At 40.3% G+C, this 14,829-nt stretch overlaps 1 protein-coding gene across 1 annotated transcript; it reads right to left on the minus strand.

Annotated features, from left to right (window-relative positions):
• Window positions 1-5,270: 5,270 nt before the first annotated feature.
• On the minus strand, window positions 5,271-9,719 carry Il2 (interleukin 2). Its single transcript, XM_050138503.1, has 4 exons — window positions 9,552-9,719; window positions 9,402-9,461; window positions 6,915-7,061; window positions 5,271-5,384 (listed from the first exon to the last, which is right to left on the minus strand). The coding sequence occupies exons 1-4, from the start codon at window positions 9,696-9,698 to the stop codon at window positions 5,271-5,273; spliced, it is 468 nt and encodes a 155-aa protein (XP_049994460.1). The 5' UTR covers window positions 9,699-9,719.
• Window positions 9,720-14,829: the final 5,110 nt, after the last annotated feature.

Genomic DNA, 14,829 nt, shown 5'->3' on the forward strand with positions numbered 1-14,829 from the left:
CTTGGGTTATGTAGTGCTGAGAACTGAACCCAGAATTCCATGCACTCTTGGCAAGCACTGTACCAACTAAGTATACCCCCAGTCCTTCCTCGTCTCAGAAATTGTGAGGATTTATAAACAAGAGAATAGCAAATGAGTCTCCAATAGCAGTTTTTAAATATAGGTAATATTAGATCACATAAACTTCCTCAATTGTTTCATGTTGGAGCAACATGTTACTTCATGAAAGGTAAAAGTATGTTTGGGTGCATAACTATGAGTCAGTTGGTATACCTTAGCAGTAGTATCCATTGTATGTGCAGACTGCTGGCACCAGAATTGACATGATGTATATAGTGGGATTTAGCTGCTATGTATCAGTCTATAGGTTTCCTATTACTCTTTTTTTTAACTGAATATGCCCAAAATACTGGCTCTTCTGTAGAGTTTTCCACAGTATTAGTTTTGTCTCTTTCATCTCCACAATCACATTCACCAGTCTGTCTCATTTTCTAAAACCAATATTGACTCTAGAGTCCTCAAATTCAGTGTCAGGTTGTTAAACAAGAGTACTTGTGGACAGTGTCATGTACCTTATTGTGTGCATGTATGTGGAGGTCAGGCGACAACTTGGGAGTAAGTTCCCCTCCACCCCCAAATGGATCTAGTCTCCTTCCATCACGGGTTCCTCGGGTAGAATCCAAATAGGCTTTCAGGACAAGAGCCCTTACCCACTGAACCATGCTGCTGGCCCAGTGTTGTTTCAAGAGAAGGCACCAGCCACATGGTGCTTGCATGAATCCTTTGTTTTTTTTTTTTTTTTCAAAAATACATTGACTATTTTAAGTTTGTATATGTCTATATAATTTTAAGGCTTAGGTTGTTGATTTTTTAATGTTTTCATCATATGCATATTGTTATTGGCCTAAGCCTCATATCCTTATAGGCATAAATATTCTTATTACCACCATGTACTCTATGTACATAATTATTGCAGCTCAATGAGGCAAACTAATTTTATTAATTATATTAACTCCAAATTCATTATAGAACACACCTTCTGTAAATATGGTTTACAAAAAACATTAGACTGTGAATATAATAACAAGTTGTCAGCTTCTTATTTATCAATAAACTATGCAAGAACTGCTAATCCCTGCTTCCATATATAAACATATGGCTTTTTTGCTTTTATAGGATAGAAGCAATATATTGACCTTAGGAGTCAAAAACTTGGTGCAACACCAAATAAAACTAATAAATATGACCTCATCTTCCATCTTCTTAGTGTTCCAATTTTTATATCTGTAGCTGGCATTATTAAATCAATTCATTTTCCCTTATATATAACTTCATCTATCAAATATGCTTTCTTCCTAGCCTATCAACCCTAATATTCTAGTACTCTTAACACTCCTAATTACTGACACTGAATTGCTATTAATTCTACCAAACTATTTGTTCAAAAGTTGACTATTTCTTCTTCTCTTTTTACCTTTGACTTTTTTATTTGTAACCTGATCAAGAATAGAGTTTTCTCATGGTATATTTCTTCAGAGGCCCACCTAAACTGTCTGATCAAATATCTCCTATTTTAATCACCATAATTATCCTTACTTCAGCCAACAACTATTTATTGGTTAGGAAGGCATAGGTACTGTATTATTTCTTCTTATTAGCTGATGATTTGGTTGAGCTGACACAAACATCATAACCCTCTAAGCAATCTTATTAATCACATTAGAGGCATTGGGTTCATGATTCTGCCAGACACCAACTCTTGAGAACTTCTACAGATTTTTCTTTGAAAAAACAATATCAATTTAATTCCTCTCCTAGGCCTTCTAATAACAGCCCCAGGCAAACTGGAACAATTTGGCCTCCTCCCCTGACTCCCATCAGCCATAGATGGCCCTAACCCCGTCTCAGCACTCCTTCACTCAAGTACTAAGTACTACAGCTGTTGAAGGGATCTGTTAATAATCTGATTTTACCCACTTATTTCAAATAATAGTACTATGCTGACACCTACATTATGCTTTGGCTCACTAACCACACTGGTCACTGCCATCTGTGCATTTACTAAAAATGACATTTTAAAAAATGTAGCCTTTCCTACATCCAGCTGACTAGGCCTTATTATAGTAACCTTAGGTGTAAATCAACCCTGTCTAACTTTCCTTCACATCGTCACATGACGTTCTTCAAAGCTCTGCTTTTCATATGCTCAGGATCACGTTATCCACATTCTAAATGATGAACAAGACAACCTAAAATTAGGTAGTCTACTAAAAAGAAAAACCAAACCCATTTACATCATCTCGTCTAACAACTGACAGCCTTGCTTTAACTGGCATACCTCTCCTTATAGAACTGTAGTGAAAAGACCTAAGCATTAAAGCCATTAACACATCTAATACCAACACCTGAGCCCTTCTTTTCCTTTGTCGTATACATCCATATAAAATTGACTGAATATTTAAGTGTAATTTCATTAATTTTATAGACTTAGGGAGAACATCTTAAGATAGAAGGCCTTATAATCTATTAGCTCACTCAATTTATTTAGCTCTTAATGTTGCTTAATATCTTCTTATTTTAACAGCCATATATTTATTACAATTATTCCCAGATCTCTGATGTTTGGGGTTCTAGAGTACATGGCATTGTTTTCAGATACATTTCTTGTGATGTTAACATATATAAATACAATCGACTGCACATGTATATTGGCCATATTATTAGTAATCCTACTATTTTTCACTTCGTATCTTCCCTTTACCATGTGAGAGTGATAAACTTTTTTTTTTTTTTTTTTTTTTTTGGTTTTTCGAGACAGGATTTCTCTGTGTAACAGCCCTGGCTGACCACGCTGGCCTCAAACTCACAGAGATCTTCCTGTCTCTGCCTCCCAGAATGCTAAGATTAAAGGGGTCTCTATAGTAATATTTTAACATATTCCTTTCACCACACTTGTTTAAACCCATCTTAGACAACTGAACAAAAATGGTGCTAAAACCAGCACGGTGGTATTATATATGTAACCCAGCACTCGTGAGCAAGAGGCAGGAGGAACATGAGTATAAAGCCAGGCTGATGTACATAGTGACACACAGTGCTATGAATGGTATCATTATGGAGATCATAGGACAACGTGCAGAAGGCAGCTCTCTCCTCTGAGTTGCCAGGCTTTTCCGCAAGTGCCTTCACTGTGGAGCTTTCCTGCTGGTCTGTACCCAGAGGTTAGACTACTCCTGCTCTAGGTTAGGGAGCCTGCATGGCTCTCGACTTCCGAGGTCCAGCCTTCTGGTTTGCGGCACATCCCCAGGGTGGTCCAGGGCTTTCTCCACTCTGACTTATTGAACCTAGATCTTTCCAATTTCAGCATCATTAGCTTTTGTGGTTATGGTGTTCCAGTGTACATTCTTTCCCTGATTATTATTCTTGGTTTGGAGTTGTAGATTCTGGTGCTTCTTAGTTTGTTGCCCAGAAAACAAAAATTAGATATTTTATTTATTTTTCTGTAGCCACTGTTATAGTTGCCTCTTTTCTGTTACTATAATTAACACATTCTTCAAGATTGTGTTAGTGAACCTGAACTCTAAACTGTTTCAAGTCAGTAAAATTGCAGTGGTTGTGTGTGTGTGTATGTATGTATGTATGTGTGTGTGCTCAACTGTGCCTACTTCATTAGTGTCACACGTCCTGCCTGTGGTTCAGAGTCCCTTTTCATGGATAGTCACAAGAGGGCTGCTTTGGTAACATGCTCTATCAAGGGTGGATGCAGAAGCTTTTGTCTGTGTACTCAGAAGCTGTGCTGCAGTTAGATGGATCACATTTAGAACTGGTATATGCTTTGTTGAATGAACTCAGTGATCATTCAGATTCAGTTCATTACGTGCTACCATTGGCGCAGCATGAATTTGGGATGTACCCATGTGATGCTATTGCTGTGTTCTTCCGTATCTGAACAGTACAACTCCAGAGTCCAATTTGGGGATGTATTTCCTGGTGCTATTTCTGATACAATTAGTACATGTGAGCCTCAGCCGGAAGCAGGTGGCAATCCCCAGAAGGGAGATTGGAGATTGGAGGGGGGGGTGATTTATGAAGTGTTGGTCTGTAAAGGACAGCACAGGTACCCTATATTTGGCAACAACTAACGAGCACCCGCAGCTTTAAAGGAAACATGGAAGGAAAGGTAAGATCCAGGAAGAAAATATATCCATAAAATCATCTCAGAAGAAGGTGGACTCTGGCCAAGATGCACACCCAAAGGTAGGAAGATCTTCCTTTGAATCTTACACTTCCCATGATACTGGCATTGTCAGAACCCAGAGAAAAACCAGAGAAGAACAGAAGCCTTTTTGATATAGCCAGGTGAGGCTCGTAAAGGCCGAGAGCAGTGTTAAACTGTAGAGGGCAGCACATTATTCTGTGAGATGTGCTGATTTGTCCTTCAAAGGTTCATGTGGTGGAAAGTGTGGCAGTGTGAACGAGGTAGGATATGGTCGGGTTGGTGCAGGGTAATTATGCTATGGCCCAGGGCTGACCTTATGACCAATGCTGCTTCAGTTTGTATGGGAGGGGACTGTTTCCTGCAAGAACGGGTTCTTCTAAGTCACATGCACATGCACACCCGCACACACCATTTGTCTTCTTCACATACTCCCACTGTGGTGATGCCATGTTGCCATGAGATCCTCACATGCTCCTGAACATTCAAAACTGTGAGCTAAACTTCTCTGTGTAAAGTATCAAGACTTTGTTTTGTTATGGCTCAAAGCAGATTATGACAAAAGGTTTCAAGAATTTTTGTTTAGTGTCCTGTTAAAATTTAAAGGAAAGGAACTAAAGAGCCAATCAATGCTTAAAGGAGAGTGCACGTTCCTGTCTCATTTTACATCCTTCTCTGGGGTAGAGTGACTCTTGTAAGCATACTATGACCATCATAGAATTCAGGGAGCTGAGAGGCGTTGTAGAGCTTACACCACGTTATCCTCAAAATGACAGACGTCTGAGCTTATTTATATTCACCAACTCTTCTAAATGCTTTTATTAATGAATCTACACAGACATACTATTTAACAATTCAATATAATAAATAATTTCAGATAAATAATTTAAAACATTTTAGAGCCCTTGGGGCTTACAAACAGAATCTTTAAAGATCCATATTTATCATCTGAAGATTAATAGTTATAAAGATAGTAAACAATACATCCAAAATAAATATAGCTTTAAATACTTAAATAAATAGAAGCCTTGTGTTGTAGGTAGGAGGCACATAGTTATTGAGTCATTGTTGCGATGATGCTTTGACAGAAGGTGATCCATCTGCTCAGAAATTCCACCACAGTTACCGTCTCATCATCGAATTCACACGAGGATGTGTTCTCAGAGCCCTGAAAAAGAACAGTGAGCTTTAGGCTATGGAGTTTACTTTACAGGCAGCTGTTCCTCACCAACGTTCTATAGGCATCCATTTAATACTTGTATTAGTCATTCGCACTTCTTGAGTGATCACAATTGTCAGATTGTGTTTTGTTGTGATGCCAGATGATAAACCATCTGAGATAAAATTTCCCTGAGTTGAGTACAACTGAACGTTTGAATAAAAACACTGAACACTATAGAATGCAGTGGTTTGACCTCTTTTTCTCTGGTGAGTACACATAGCTATGTACTGATTTAGGTTACATATATGTTATATGTTCTTCTCTAAACCTTAAGATTCTATTATTCTCTTATTTTCCCAAATCAGGATAGGAGCAACCCAGAGTAGGTTAGGACAGACATCTAGTGGGAGAAATTTGGAGACAAACATTTCATAAATATGGATATGTGCCTTGATACCAATACAGATGATTCTCCAGTTTGTACACATGGAAATATTCTAAATTTGTTGTGTAGATGGACTTTCTGGAAGCTAACCTCCTTTGCTAGAGGAGATATTTCAACTCTGTTTCTAGATAAAAAGCTGAGAAGAAAATATTTTGACAGGTTTTAGGAACAGTTTTTCCAAATCTGAGCGATCCCTTGTAAGTCCGTGAGGCAGAGCATTTCTTTTGAATAAATGTTCCTTTTAAAGCAAGTTACTGTGATCTTGTTTTGCATAGTTACTTGAATGCTCTAATATTTTGGGTTTTTTTTTAAGTATGTGACTCTTGAAACATGCCTTCCTAGTTTTTATGCACCTCGAAAATTTATAGCACTCATTTAGGGTGACTTCTGGTGTGGCCCAGAGCTCTTAGAGCAGACTTCTTTACATAGATAAGGGCCCGAGCCTTTCAACACTTAGATGTAGTTCTCAGCCTATTTTACAAATCTCAGGTGAAAGCAATGCAGAGAAAAAGGACTATCCTGACACCCTCTTGGAGGCTTGCTACTACTGCAGAAATGAAAATGATGCTGCTTGCTTAAGATACCTGTCAACTCAGCAATTTTGTTTAGCAGATGGATTGAGAAAAGAGAACTGCAATTCTCCCTTGCCTCACCAAAGTCCGTGTTTCCTGTGCATTTAAAAACAAATCCCTGAAATGGGCGCTCACTGTCGTCCTCTCACCATTGTAATGGCTACTATTTTTGGAGAGAAATCTCTGCGTTCTTCCACCAGTATAGCACACCTCTCTGGAAAAGCCTTTCAGATCGTTGGTCCTGGTCTGATAAACATGAAGGCAACTAAAACTGCCTGTTCCTTGTGGAATTGTACTCAGTACTTTCTCTCGCTTCCAATTTTATGCTAGTGTGAGAGGAAGCAGGGTGGGACTCTAGCATCATCCTGCAGTGGAAGGATTCACGCTCTCAGCAGACTTTAAATTTGTCTGACCAAATGTGTGGAACCTGACAAAGACCAGAAATGTCATACCACTTCAGAATGCAATTCTTCTCTCCTTTATTTTATTTCCAGCTCAGCAAATCAAGCAACATCTTACCTTCAGTTTCCCAACTGTTACTCTGATGTTGCTGATGAAATTCTCAGCATCTTTCAAGTGAAAGCTTTTGCTCTGAGCCAAATCCAGCACACTCTGCAGAGCCCCAAGCTCTTCTTCTAGGCAGTGAAGATGTTTTAGTTCTGTGGCCTGGAGGATAATAAGCATAACTCTTAGCTCAGCTCACCATATAAGAGCAGCCAGAAAGCAATCTGCAGTTTATCTAACCAAGAGTAGACAGCGCATAGCTTTTCCCCAGTCCCTGTTCTCAGTGTAAAGAGAAACTGAAATAGTGGATATCCTACATCTAGTGGAGCAAGAGTGCAAAGCCCTGTGGTTAACATTGGTTGTTAGGTCACTCTAGTGGGTACTTCGATCTAGCTTCATTAGACTTTGTAAAAAGTCTGTATTTCCCTGCCACAGTGCACATCATAGGTATAGACTACATTTCCTATCAGCAGAGAAATCAAAGAATGTCAAAGTGCAAGATTCCCAGTCTACACTATAATGTCACAATCCCAGAGTTGAGAACACAGAACAGTAAAGAGCAGGAGTCCTTGGATGCCTGCTGTCACAGACCCAAATCGTACAGACCTTATCATGACCCAGAATGATGACTGTCAAGATATCCAGGAAGACATGTTTAATATTTCTTAAATTTTTATTTCTCTGTAATTACTAAAGATGAATTTTTAAAAAACCTATTTGTCAGGGCTAGAAAGATGGCTCTACAAGTAAAGTAAAGACTTGAATTCAACCGGAGTGACCCAGCTCTCACAAGTACACTGTGGTACACATACAAACACAAATACGTAATTTAAAAACTATTTGTCCCAATGAAATAATAAGTCACAGTATTTGGACAGACTATTTGGAAAAGATTCCTGTATATTTCTGAAAGAATATATAGATACATATATGCCATAGATATTTATGCATACAGGCAATGAGAAAGAATACTGTCTAGTACTATAATGCACTATGATTTCCATAAAAGCCACTTTAAGTCTTCAGGTCCTCTAGAAGCAAGCTGTGACCTGGGCCAAGTCCATTTTACTAAGTCTCAGTACCACAGTCACAAGAATAGGTGGCTCAAGGGTGGCATGGGCACTCATTTTCATTAACCGCACCCTCTGAATTAAATGCTTCTAACATTTTTTAAATCTTTATACAAAATGGAGGTTAAATTTAAAATCATTTATACAAAATGGAGGTTAAATTTAAAAAAAAACACAACAGACTTTATCACATTACTCTTGTTTCTAATAGTTGTTTAAAAACTTAGATTTCTAGGAATTTCACCACTCTCTGACATGACCTCATGTCTCTCTAGGGATCCCTAGAGGGGGAGGTCTGATCAGACAGTATGTATTTCCGGATTTGTCCACCTGTTTTCTTCAGACTTGTTAGGAGGAGTTCCGTGTGCTCGGTGTGGAGCTCGTTCCCTCACAGAACTATCTAGTTGTTATTGTTGGACTTGAAAGTTATGTGACTCTGGTTAAGAAGATTAGCTCTTAGGGGCCATTTCCTTTCCATCTCCAGTAGAAGAGCCAGAGAGAGTTCCCGACTTCATAGAGGTGGGTCAACAGCATTGCCCCTTTGGTCCCTCAGATCCCATTTTGCTCTAGGCTTGGATTTATCCTGGGACAAGCTTTTTCTAGCACCAGAGTTATTAGTTCTCTTTTGGCTGTTGGGACTCTAGCAAACTTCTACCCTGATGGAGCTCTAGGAGCCTGGGGAAGCTGTTTCTTATCATAGATTTTTTTCAATATTGAGAGATAGTGTTGTATAGAAATATTACAGCTCTCTGGTTCTCCTGGTTAGAAAAAGACTAAATAAATCCAAAATTGTTTATATGCCTCAGTCCTTTTCTTCACTAGTCCTCACAGCATGGTTATGTGGTGCTGGCCAGACACTGTTCTGAAGCCTGTCAAGCTATAAGCATACAATTACCATTATGTTAGTAGGTGAATGAACATAGACAACTTCCTGAAGCCATGAGAGTTAGGGCCTAGCAGAGCTGGGCCTTCCTTTCAGATCATCTGCCCTACCGTCTGTGAATTCTGGATACACTTTCCTCAAACATAGAGTCTTAGGAATCTTCCTTAAAACAGTAAAGTATTTATAAAATAAGTACCTCTGAAGTCAGTTTTGATATTTCACAACATAAAATAATAAATCCTATTCAAACATCACTAAGATGAGCATAAAACAGAAATCAGCACAGTTTTTAAATTATTTCAGCATCAAAATGCAATTATCCTGTGCTTTCTTCTCCTTTCCTCTTCCCCAACACACAAATAACAAATACATAAGAAAAATTTAGACATAATCATTTAAAATCAATGCCATTATCAAACAAGAATTTTTACACACAGATATCAAAGTAACTTTTTTCTTTAGATGAGGGTCTATTCATCTGATCAGTGTGCAAAAAGCATATAACTTTGAGTTCATTAAAGCACCATTTGAACACAGAAAGCTGCTTACCTTCTTGGGCATGTAAAATTTAAACGTGAGCATCATGGGGAGTTTCGGATTCCTGTCATTCTGAGAAAGCATAACACATTGTTATTAAAGCACAACCTTTGGCGAGAAAACTAAAGGTAATGCCTACAGATAGGAAAGACAGGCACTTACATTGATCCCTCTCAGAAGCATCTGTAAGTCCAGCAATAACTGCGTGAGGTGCTGCTGTGTTTCCTTTGTAGAGCTTGGAGTGGGCGCGCTGTTGACGAGGAGTGCGAGCGTCAGTACAACACAGGATGCAAGCTGCATGTTGTACATGCCTGCAGTACTTGAGGTCACTGCGAGTAGTGATTAGCAAGGGTGATAGGCAGCACTTCAGCATGGGAGGCAATTTATACTGTTAATGCTGGAAAAATGATCCGGGGGTGTCAGGTTGTTTTACATATTACACATATTTTCAAAGACTACCTGAGTGGCAGAAAGCATCACCTTTGTTTTTCCTCTTCTGATGACTCTCTGGAATTTCTTTAAACCCCCATAAACTGACTGAATGGATGGAGGTGAAATCCCTCTTGGTTGAGTTAGCCCACACTTAGGTGGCAGTTTTCATTCATACAATGAACGCCTTCTGTATGAAACAGATTTTCCTCTTTTCTTTAAGAGGGGGTGGAGATACAAAAGTAACTCGTGAAAATGCTCTTTGTCAAAACCATCCTGAGCCTGTAAGCAGCCTGTTGTGGACAAGAGCAAGAGAAGGTAGATGAAAAGAATAAATCTTTTAGATTTGTTGATTAGACAGGAAGAATATTGGTTTCCTGTTTCAGGATGGCTTTACCTTCTTAGCTACACAATAAGCTAATTGCACACAAGGTGATAGATAGGTGGCTTCCTACAGTTAGCCAGAGAAATACTAAGATCAGGACCCTTAAAACACTTTTGAGTTTGAGGTACTATTTTGTTTTAAATTTAACATGCTTAAAAAACATGTTCAAAAGTCTTAATGTTTATTATGCTTTTTAAAAGGAGTGTGATGTGTAACAAATTCTCACTAGGGTTAGCACCTAAGGATGTTTATGCTATTTTTATGTTTCTAGTTGCACTTTCATTCTTTTAGAATATTTTCGTGTGTGTGTACGTGCGCTGTGCGTGCAGGCCATAGTTAACTTGTGGAAGTCAGAGAACTCTTGCTAGCCAGATCTCTCCTGTCACCGTGTGTGACCCAGGAACCTGAACTCGAGTCATCAGGTCTGTGTGCAAATGCCTCTGCCCCCTAAGCCATCTCAACAACTTTTTTTTCTCTTCTTTAATAGTCTTGGATTTCTCCTCAAAAGTACCTGGGGCACTGTGAGAGTAACAGCAAGGGAATATTAACGTATGTTCTCAGTGGGTGGATTGAGAAGGATATATCAGAGTCCTCATCCTCAGTGACTGTGTGATGGAAGAGGAACACAGTTCCAATTAATTGATAAAGATGAGATCCTTCTCAAAGGGGTTGCCTTTAATATCTCCATTTTTAGTGCCTTGTACTGGTCTAGTCTTTATGCAGACATTTATCTAGTATCTAAACCACCCCTGGGTACATAGAGAAAAAAATATGTGCCTTACCATATACCTATGACATGATCCCATTTTGTAGGTCAAAAAACTGAGTGTCAAGGCTGAAGAGATGGCTCACAGGGGAAAGGTTTTTACTGTGGGAACCTTGCATCCTGATCCCAGAACTCACATAAAGATGACAAGTGAGAGCAGACTCCACAAAGTTGCCTTCTGACTGCTACACTCACACTGTGGATACATGTATCCACATACACTTCATGTTAACAGATAAAAAACAATGAATACAATTCATTTTTAAAAAAGAAAAAAAACAGAATCAGAGAAGTTATTGTTTGAGGTTACTCAGTCATTACTGCCAGTAAAGGGGTAGGATGAAGATTTGAAACTAGAATGCTCTGACTCCAAAACCCACTCTCTTGTCATCTGTGTTCCTGTTGACCTAATGCTTGGATGTAGACACGTGAGATTCTGAGGAAATGGTGCATGTTGAGTGTTGTAAAGAATTTTGAAAATCAAGCAATTACTTTCAACTGAATTTTGACACTGGGGATAGTGGAGGCTGGAAGGTTAATCACTGTAAGGAATAGTGGCTTGTAATCTCTCACAAAGAACAAAGAGAATGGTTCTGGGACAATTCTCCATGCATTGGACAATATTCTGAAAAACAAAACAAAACTCTGCATGTATCTTGCAGTAAGCGCAACAGCTCCTTAGGTGGCATGATTGAAGGAAGACAGGTCAGAGGCAGGTCTCCTGATCTTGATTTGTCACCTAAGAATTCAGAAGTTTCTTCTGTGCCTTTCAGACTAAAGCACGCCATTGTGTGAGCGGGCTACCTGCTGACCCGCCGGCGTCAGTGTTCTTGTCTTCTCAGATCTTCATCCAAGCCCAAGAAACTCAGGTCTCCCCCTTCCAGAATGGAAGAAATCAGGCCCACATATTTTCCTGTGTTGGGGCTTTCCCCCACAACGAGGGCTTTGATGTCCTCATGGGCTTGATATCTATATTTCTCCAGCTGTTTCCATTAGAGAAATTTACATGGCTCCATTTCTAAAAAGCCTGTAGAAAACTGAGTTCCTGGGGCCATAGTTCACCCCTATCTACCATTGCATAATAGGCACCATTACAAAAGCCGGCCTCACAGTTTCTTGAAGTACTTGGGGAGAAAGCTACCAGCAAGTGGGGTGCACTTTCCATTTTTATCAGACTTGACACAGCAGCTGGGCTTTCTGGCTGAGGTGGTGATATAATCAGTAGCAGCTTGACTACCACGTGTGTCATAACCCACAGAGCTCTGCTGCTCCGCATTGGCTACTTTAGCTGCTCCTAGAGACCTCTGTTAAGGCAGCCTCGGTCCCTAGAGCTGCCGGCCAGGAAGCCAATTGGCCATCACACACATTGTCCATCCATGTGAACTACTTCTGAGGACTCTGTCTTCCACACGAATTTCTTTTCCCTGATCTTTCATGTTTCAGTTTGGTCTGTGAGAGCAGACTACCTGACAACCTGCCAGCTTCAGTGTTCTTGCTCACTGTGTGAGGCCAGTGTTAATTCACCTCATTGGATTTTCTAAAGTCCCTTTGCCTTTCAGTTCAGATCCTGTCCTTTACCTTTAAAAGTAGGACGGACGGTCTGTTTGTGAAATCTGCATTTCCTCCGGGTGGTGCTCGGACTTGGTCTTCCAGGCGATTTTTAATGATGTTTATGACCTAAAAAAAATGGAAACTTTTAAAAATTTCTTTTGTACTTTCAATTTTTAGAAGTTTTCCAGTTCATTCTCACTGAGTCACATTTTAATGGATAAGAAACCTGACGTTTGAGGAGGTTGATTGGTTCCATGATTCTTTTCTTAGTTGGTGGTAGGGTTGTAGTAAAAACCCGAATCTCCCTGACCCCACACCATTCCATCTATCGTCAATGAAAATAGTGACACTGAGACAGGCCAAATTCTACTGCACCTGCTGCTCATTCCAGCCTACGAGAGATAGCCAGGGAATTAAGGCAAGGTTCTGTTCACCTACAGCCATCTGAGCGCTTCTGGGGTCTTCGAAACTTAGAATAGCTAGAGTCACTCAGTAGCTGCAAATCCTCGTGTAGAGAGCTGACGAAGTCCTGAGTGAATGTGTATTGCAGCACTATGGCAATGGCCCCAATGCCTCAGACCCACAAGTGTTGTCCCAACTTCCCTGGGCCAAGCTCGATGAACTGGGAAAGTCTTCCTCTGGTTTAGATAACAGTGCTTATAGATGATGGGCCAGTGTGCACAAAAACTAGCGACCATAGCTTCCTCCTCCCAGATGATTGCTCTCCTTAGGACACCCACCCTAAGACCAGCTAACCTGCCTCCTGATGCTGTCCTGGGTTGTTGCAGTGTAGGTGTCCTCTACCAGAGCAGGTACAACCACCCATCCCGGCTTTTCCATACATGTATCTGTGTGGCTGGCCTTTCTTCATTCCCTTATTGCCCATTTAGATCAAGTCCAGAGTGCTAGTGCCCTTGGTGATCCTTACATTTTCTCCTCTACCTAAGGTACGGTAATGATTGTATTCCGGGTGCATCCAAGTCTCACTGTGCTCTTAGAAGTGTGAAGCTCTAAAGCTGACATGAAGACATAACAGATGGTTGCTTTAACATAGCCAGGAGAACCCTGCTACTACCCCAAGAAAGCTCCAGGAAATAGAGACCTGTGCCTTAGGTCCCCGGCCGTGCCTGGAGGCTGAATGTGCTCCTCTACTGGCGGTTGTAATCAAGGTTTGCAGAACAGAGCAAGTGCATAAAGCACTTCACATCCAATAATAGCTCATCCTTTAATCTCATTTCACTATAAGTAGTTGAGGAAACAGTGTCATACAGTCAGGAACTTCTTTTAATGTTAAGAAACACAGATAAATATTAGCATTTCCCTCCTTCAGGGTAAGTGAATTCATCAAAATATTGTACAAATAAAGTTATTAGAGGTTGTGATGCTTTCTGTCAAAACTTGCTCCACACTCCTTTGACAGTTCCTTCTTTCTTCTTTTTTTCTACAATGGTTTGAATAGACTAGTGAATAGAATCCATTGAAGTGTCACTCTAAAGAATATGTTCTTAGAGGAATCTAGCCCATTTATTTAATATTATATATATGCAAAGCCTTCTGAAATTTAAATCAAAAATCTCTTGTAATCTCTTGCCCACACGAGCTAGCAATTGTTAGCTTATTTTGAAGATTAGGGGAAATTATTACTATGATATAATTACTATTCTGGGCCTGACTGAGGTAACCCAGACCCGGAAGCATCATAAGTGGAGACCAGACTTAACACAAAGGATAACCAGCCTATAGTCCACAACCCCAGAGAAGCTAGAACCCTCTTCCAGAAACAGAGGGAAGCAGATGCAGAGATCCACAACTAACCACTGGGCCATGCCCCAGTCAGAGAGAGGGAGGAGAGATAAAATGGACAAAGGGGTCAAGACCATGATGGGGAAACCCACAGAATCAGCTGACCTGAACTAGTGGGAGATCACTGACCCAATAGGACAACTGGGGAACCTGCATAGGACCTAACTAGGCCTCCTGAATACAGGTTGTGGCTTGGGACATGTATGGGGCAACTGGCAGTAGTACTAGCATCTAACTCTAATGCATGAGCTGACTTAGAGGAGTCCATTTTCTATGGAGTGATCTTTGCTCAGCCTAGGCACGGAGTGTGGGGTGCTTGGTTCTTTCTCAAGTGATGGGAAGACCTTAACCTTTCTGAGGAGCAGATGGGGGTGGGGTGAGGGAAAGGGGGAAATGAGAGGAGAGGAGGGATGGGGAACTGGGATTATTAGTATGGAGAGAGAGAGAGAGAGAGAGAGAGAGAGAGAGAGAGAGAGAGAGAGAGAGAGAGAGAGAGAGAGAGAGAG

The sequence above is a fragment of the Alexandromys fortis genome, unplaced genomic scaffold (assembly GCF_014885135.2).
Source record: "Alexandromys fortis isolate MF-2015 unplaced genomic scaffold, M_Fortis_MF-2015_v1.1 scaffold_15, whole genome shotgun sequence".
In the NCBI taxonomy this organism is placed as follows: Eukaryota; Metazoa; Chordata; class Mammalia; order Rodentia; family Cricetidae; genus Alexandromys; species Alexandromys fortis.

Excerpts from the sequence above, each read along its gene's own strand:
- Il2 (XM_050138503.1), bottom strand. The coding sequence starts at position 9,698 with ATGTACAACATGCAGCTTGCATCCTGTGTTGTACTGACGCTCGCACTC. Across the intron at positions 9,462-9,551 it reads TGCTTCTGAGAGGGATCAAT|AATGACAGGAATCCGAAACT; the intron begins GTAAGTGCCTGT and ends ATGCTTTCTCAG. Across the intron at positions 7,062-9,401 it reads AATTTTACATGCCCAAGAAG|GCCACAGAACTAAAACATCT; the intron begins GTAAGCAGCTTT and ends ATTATCCTCCAG.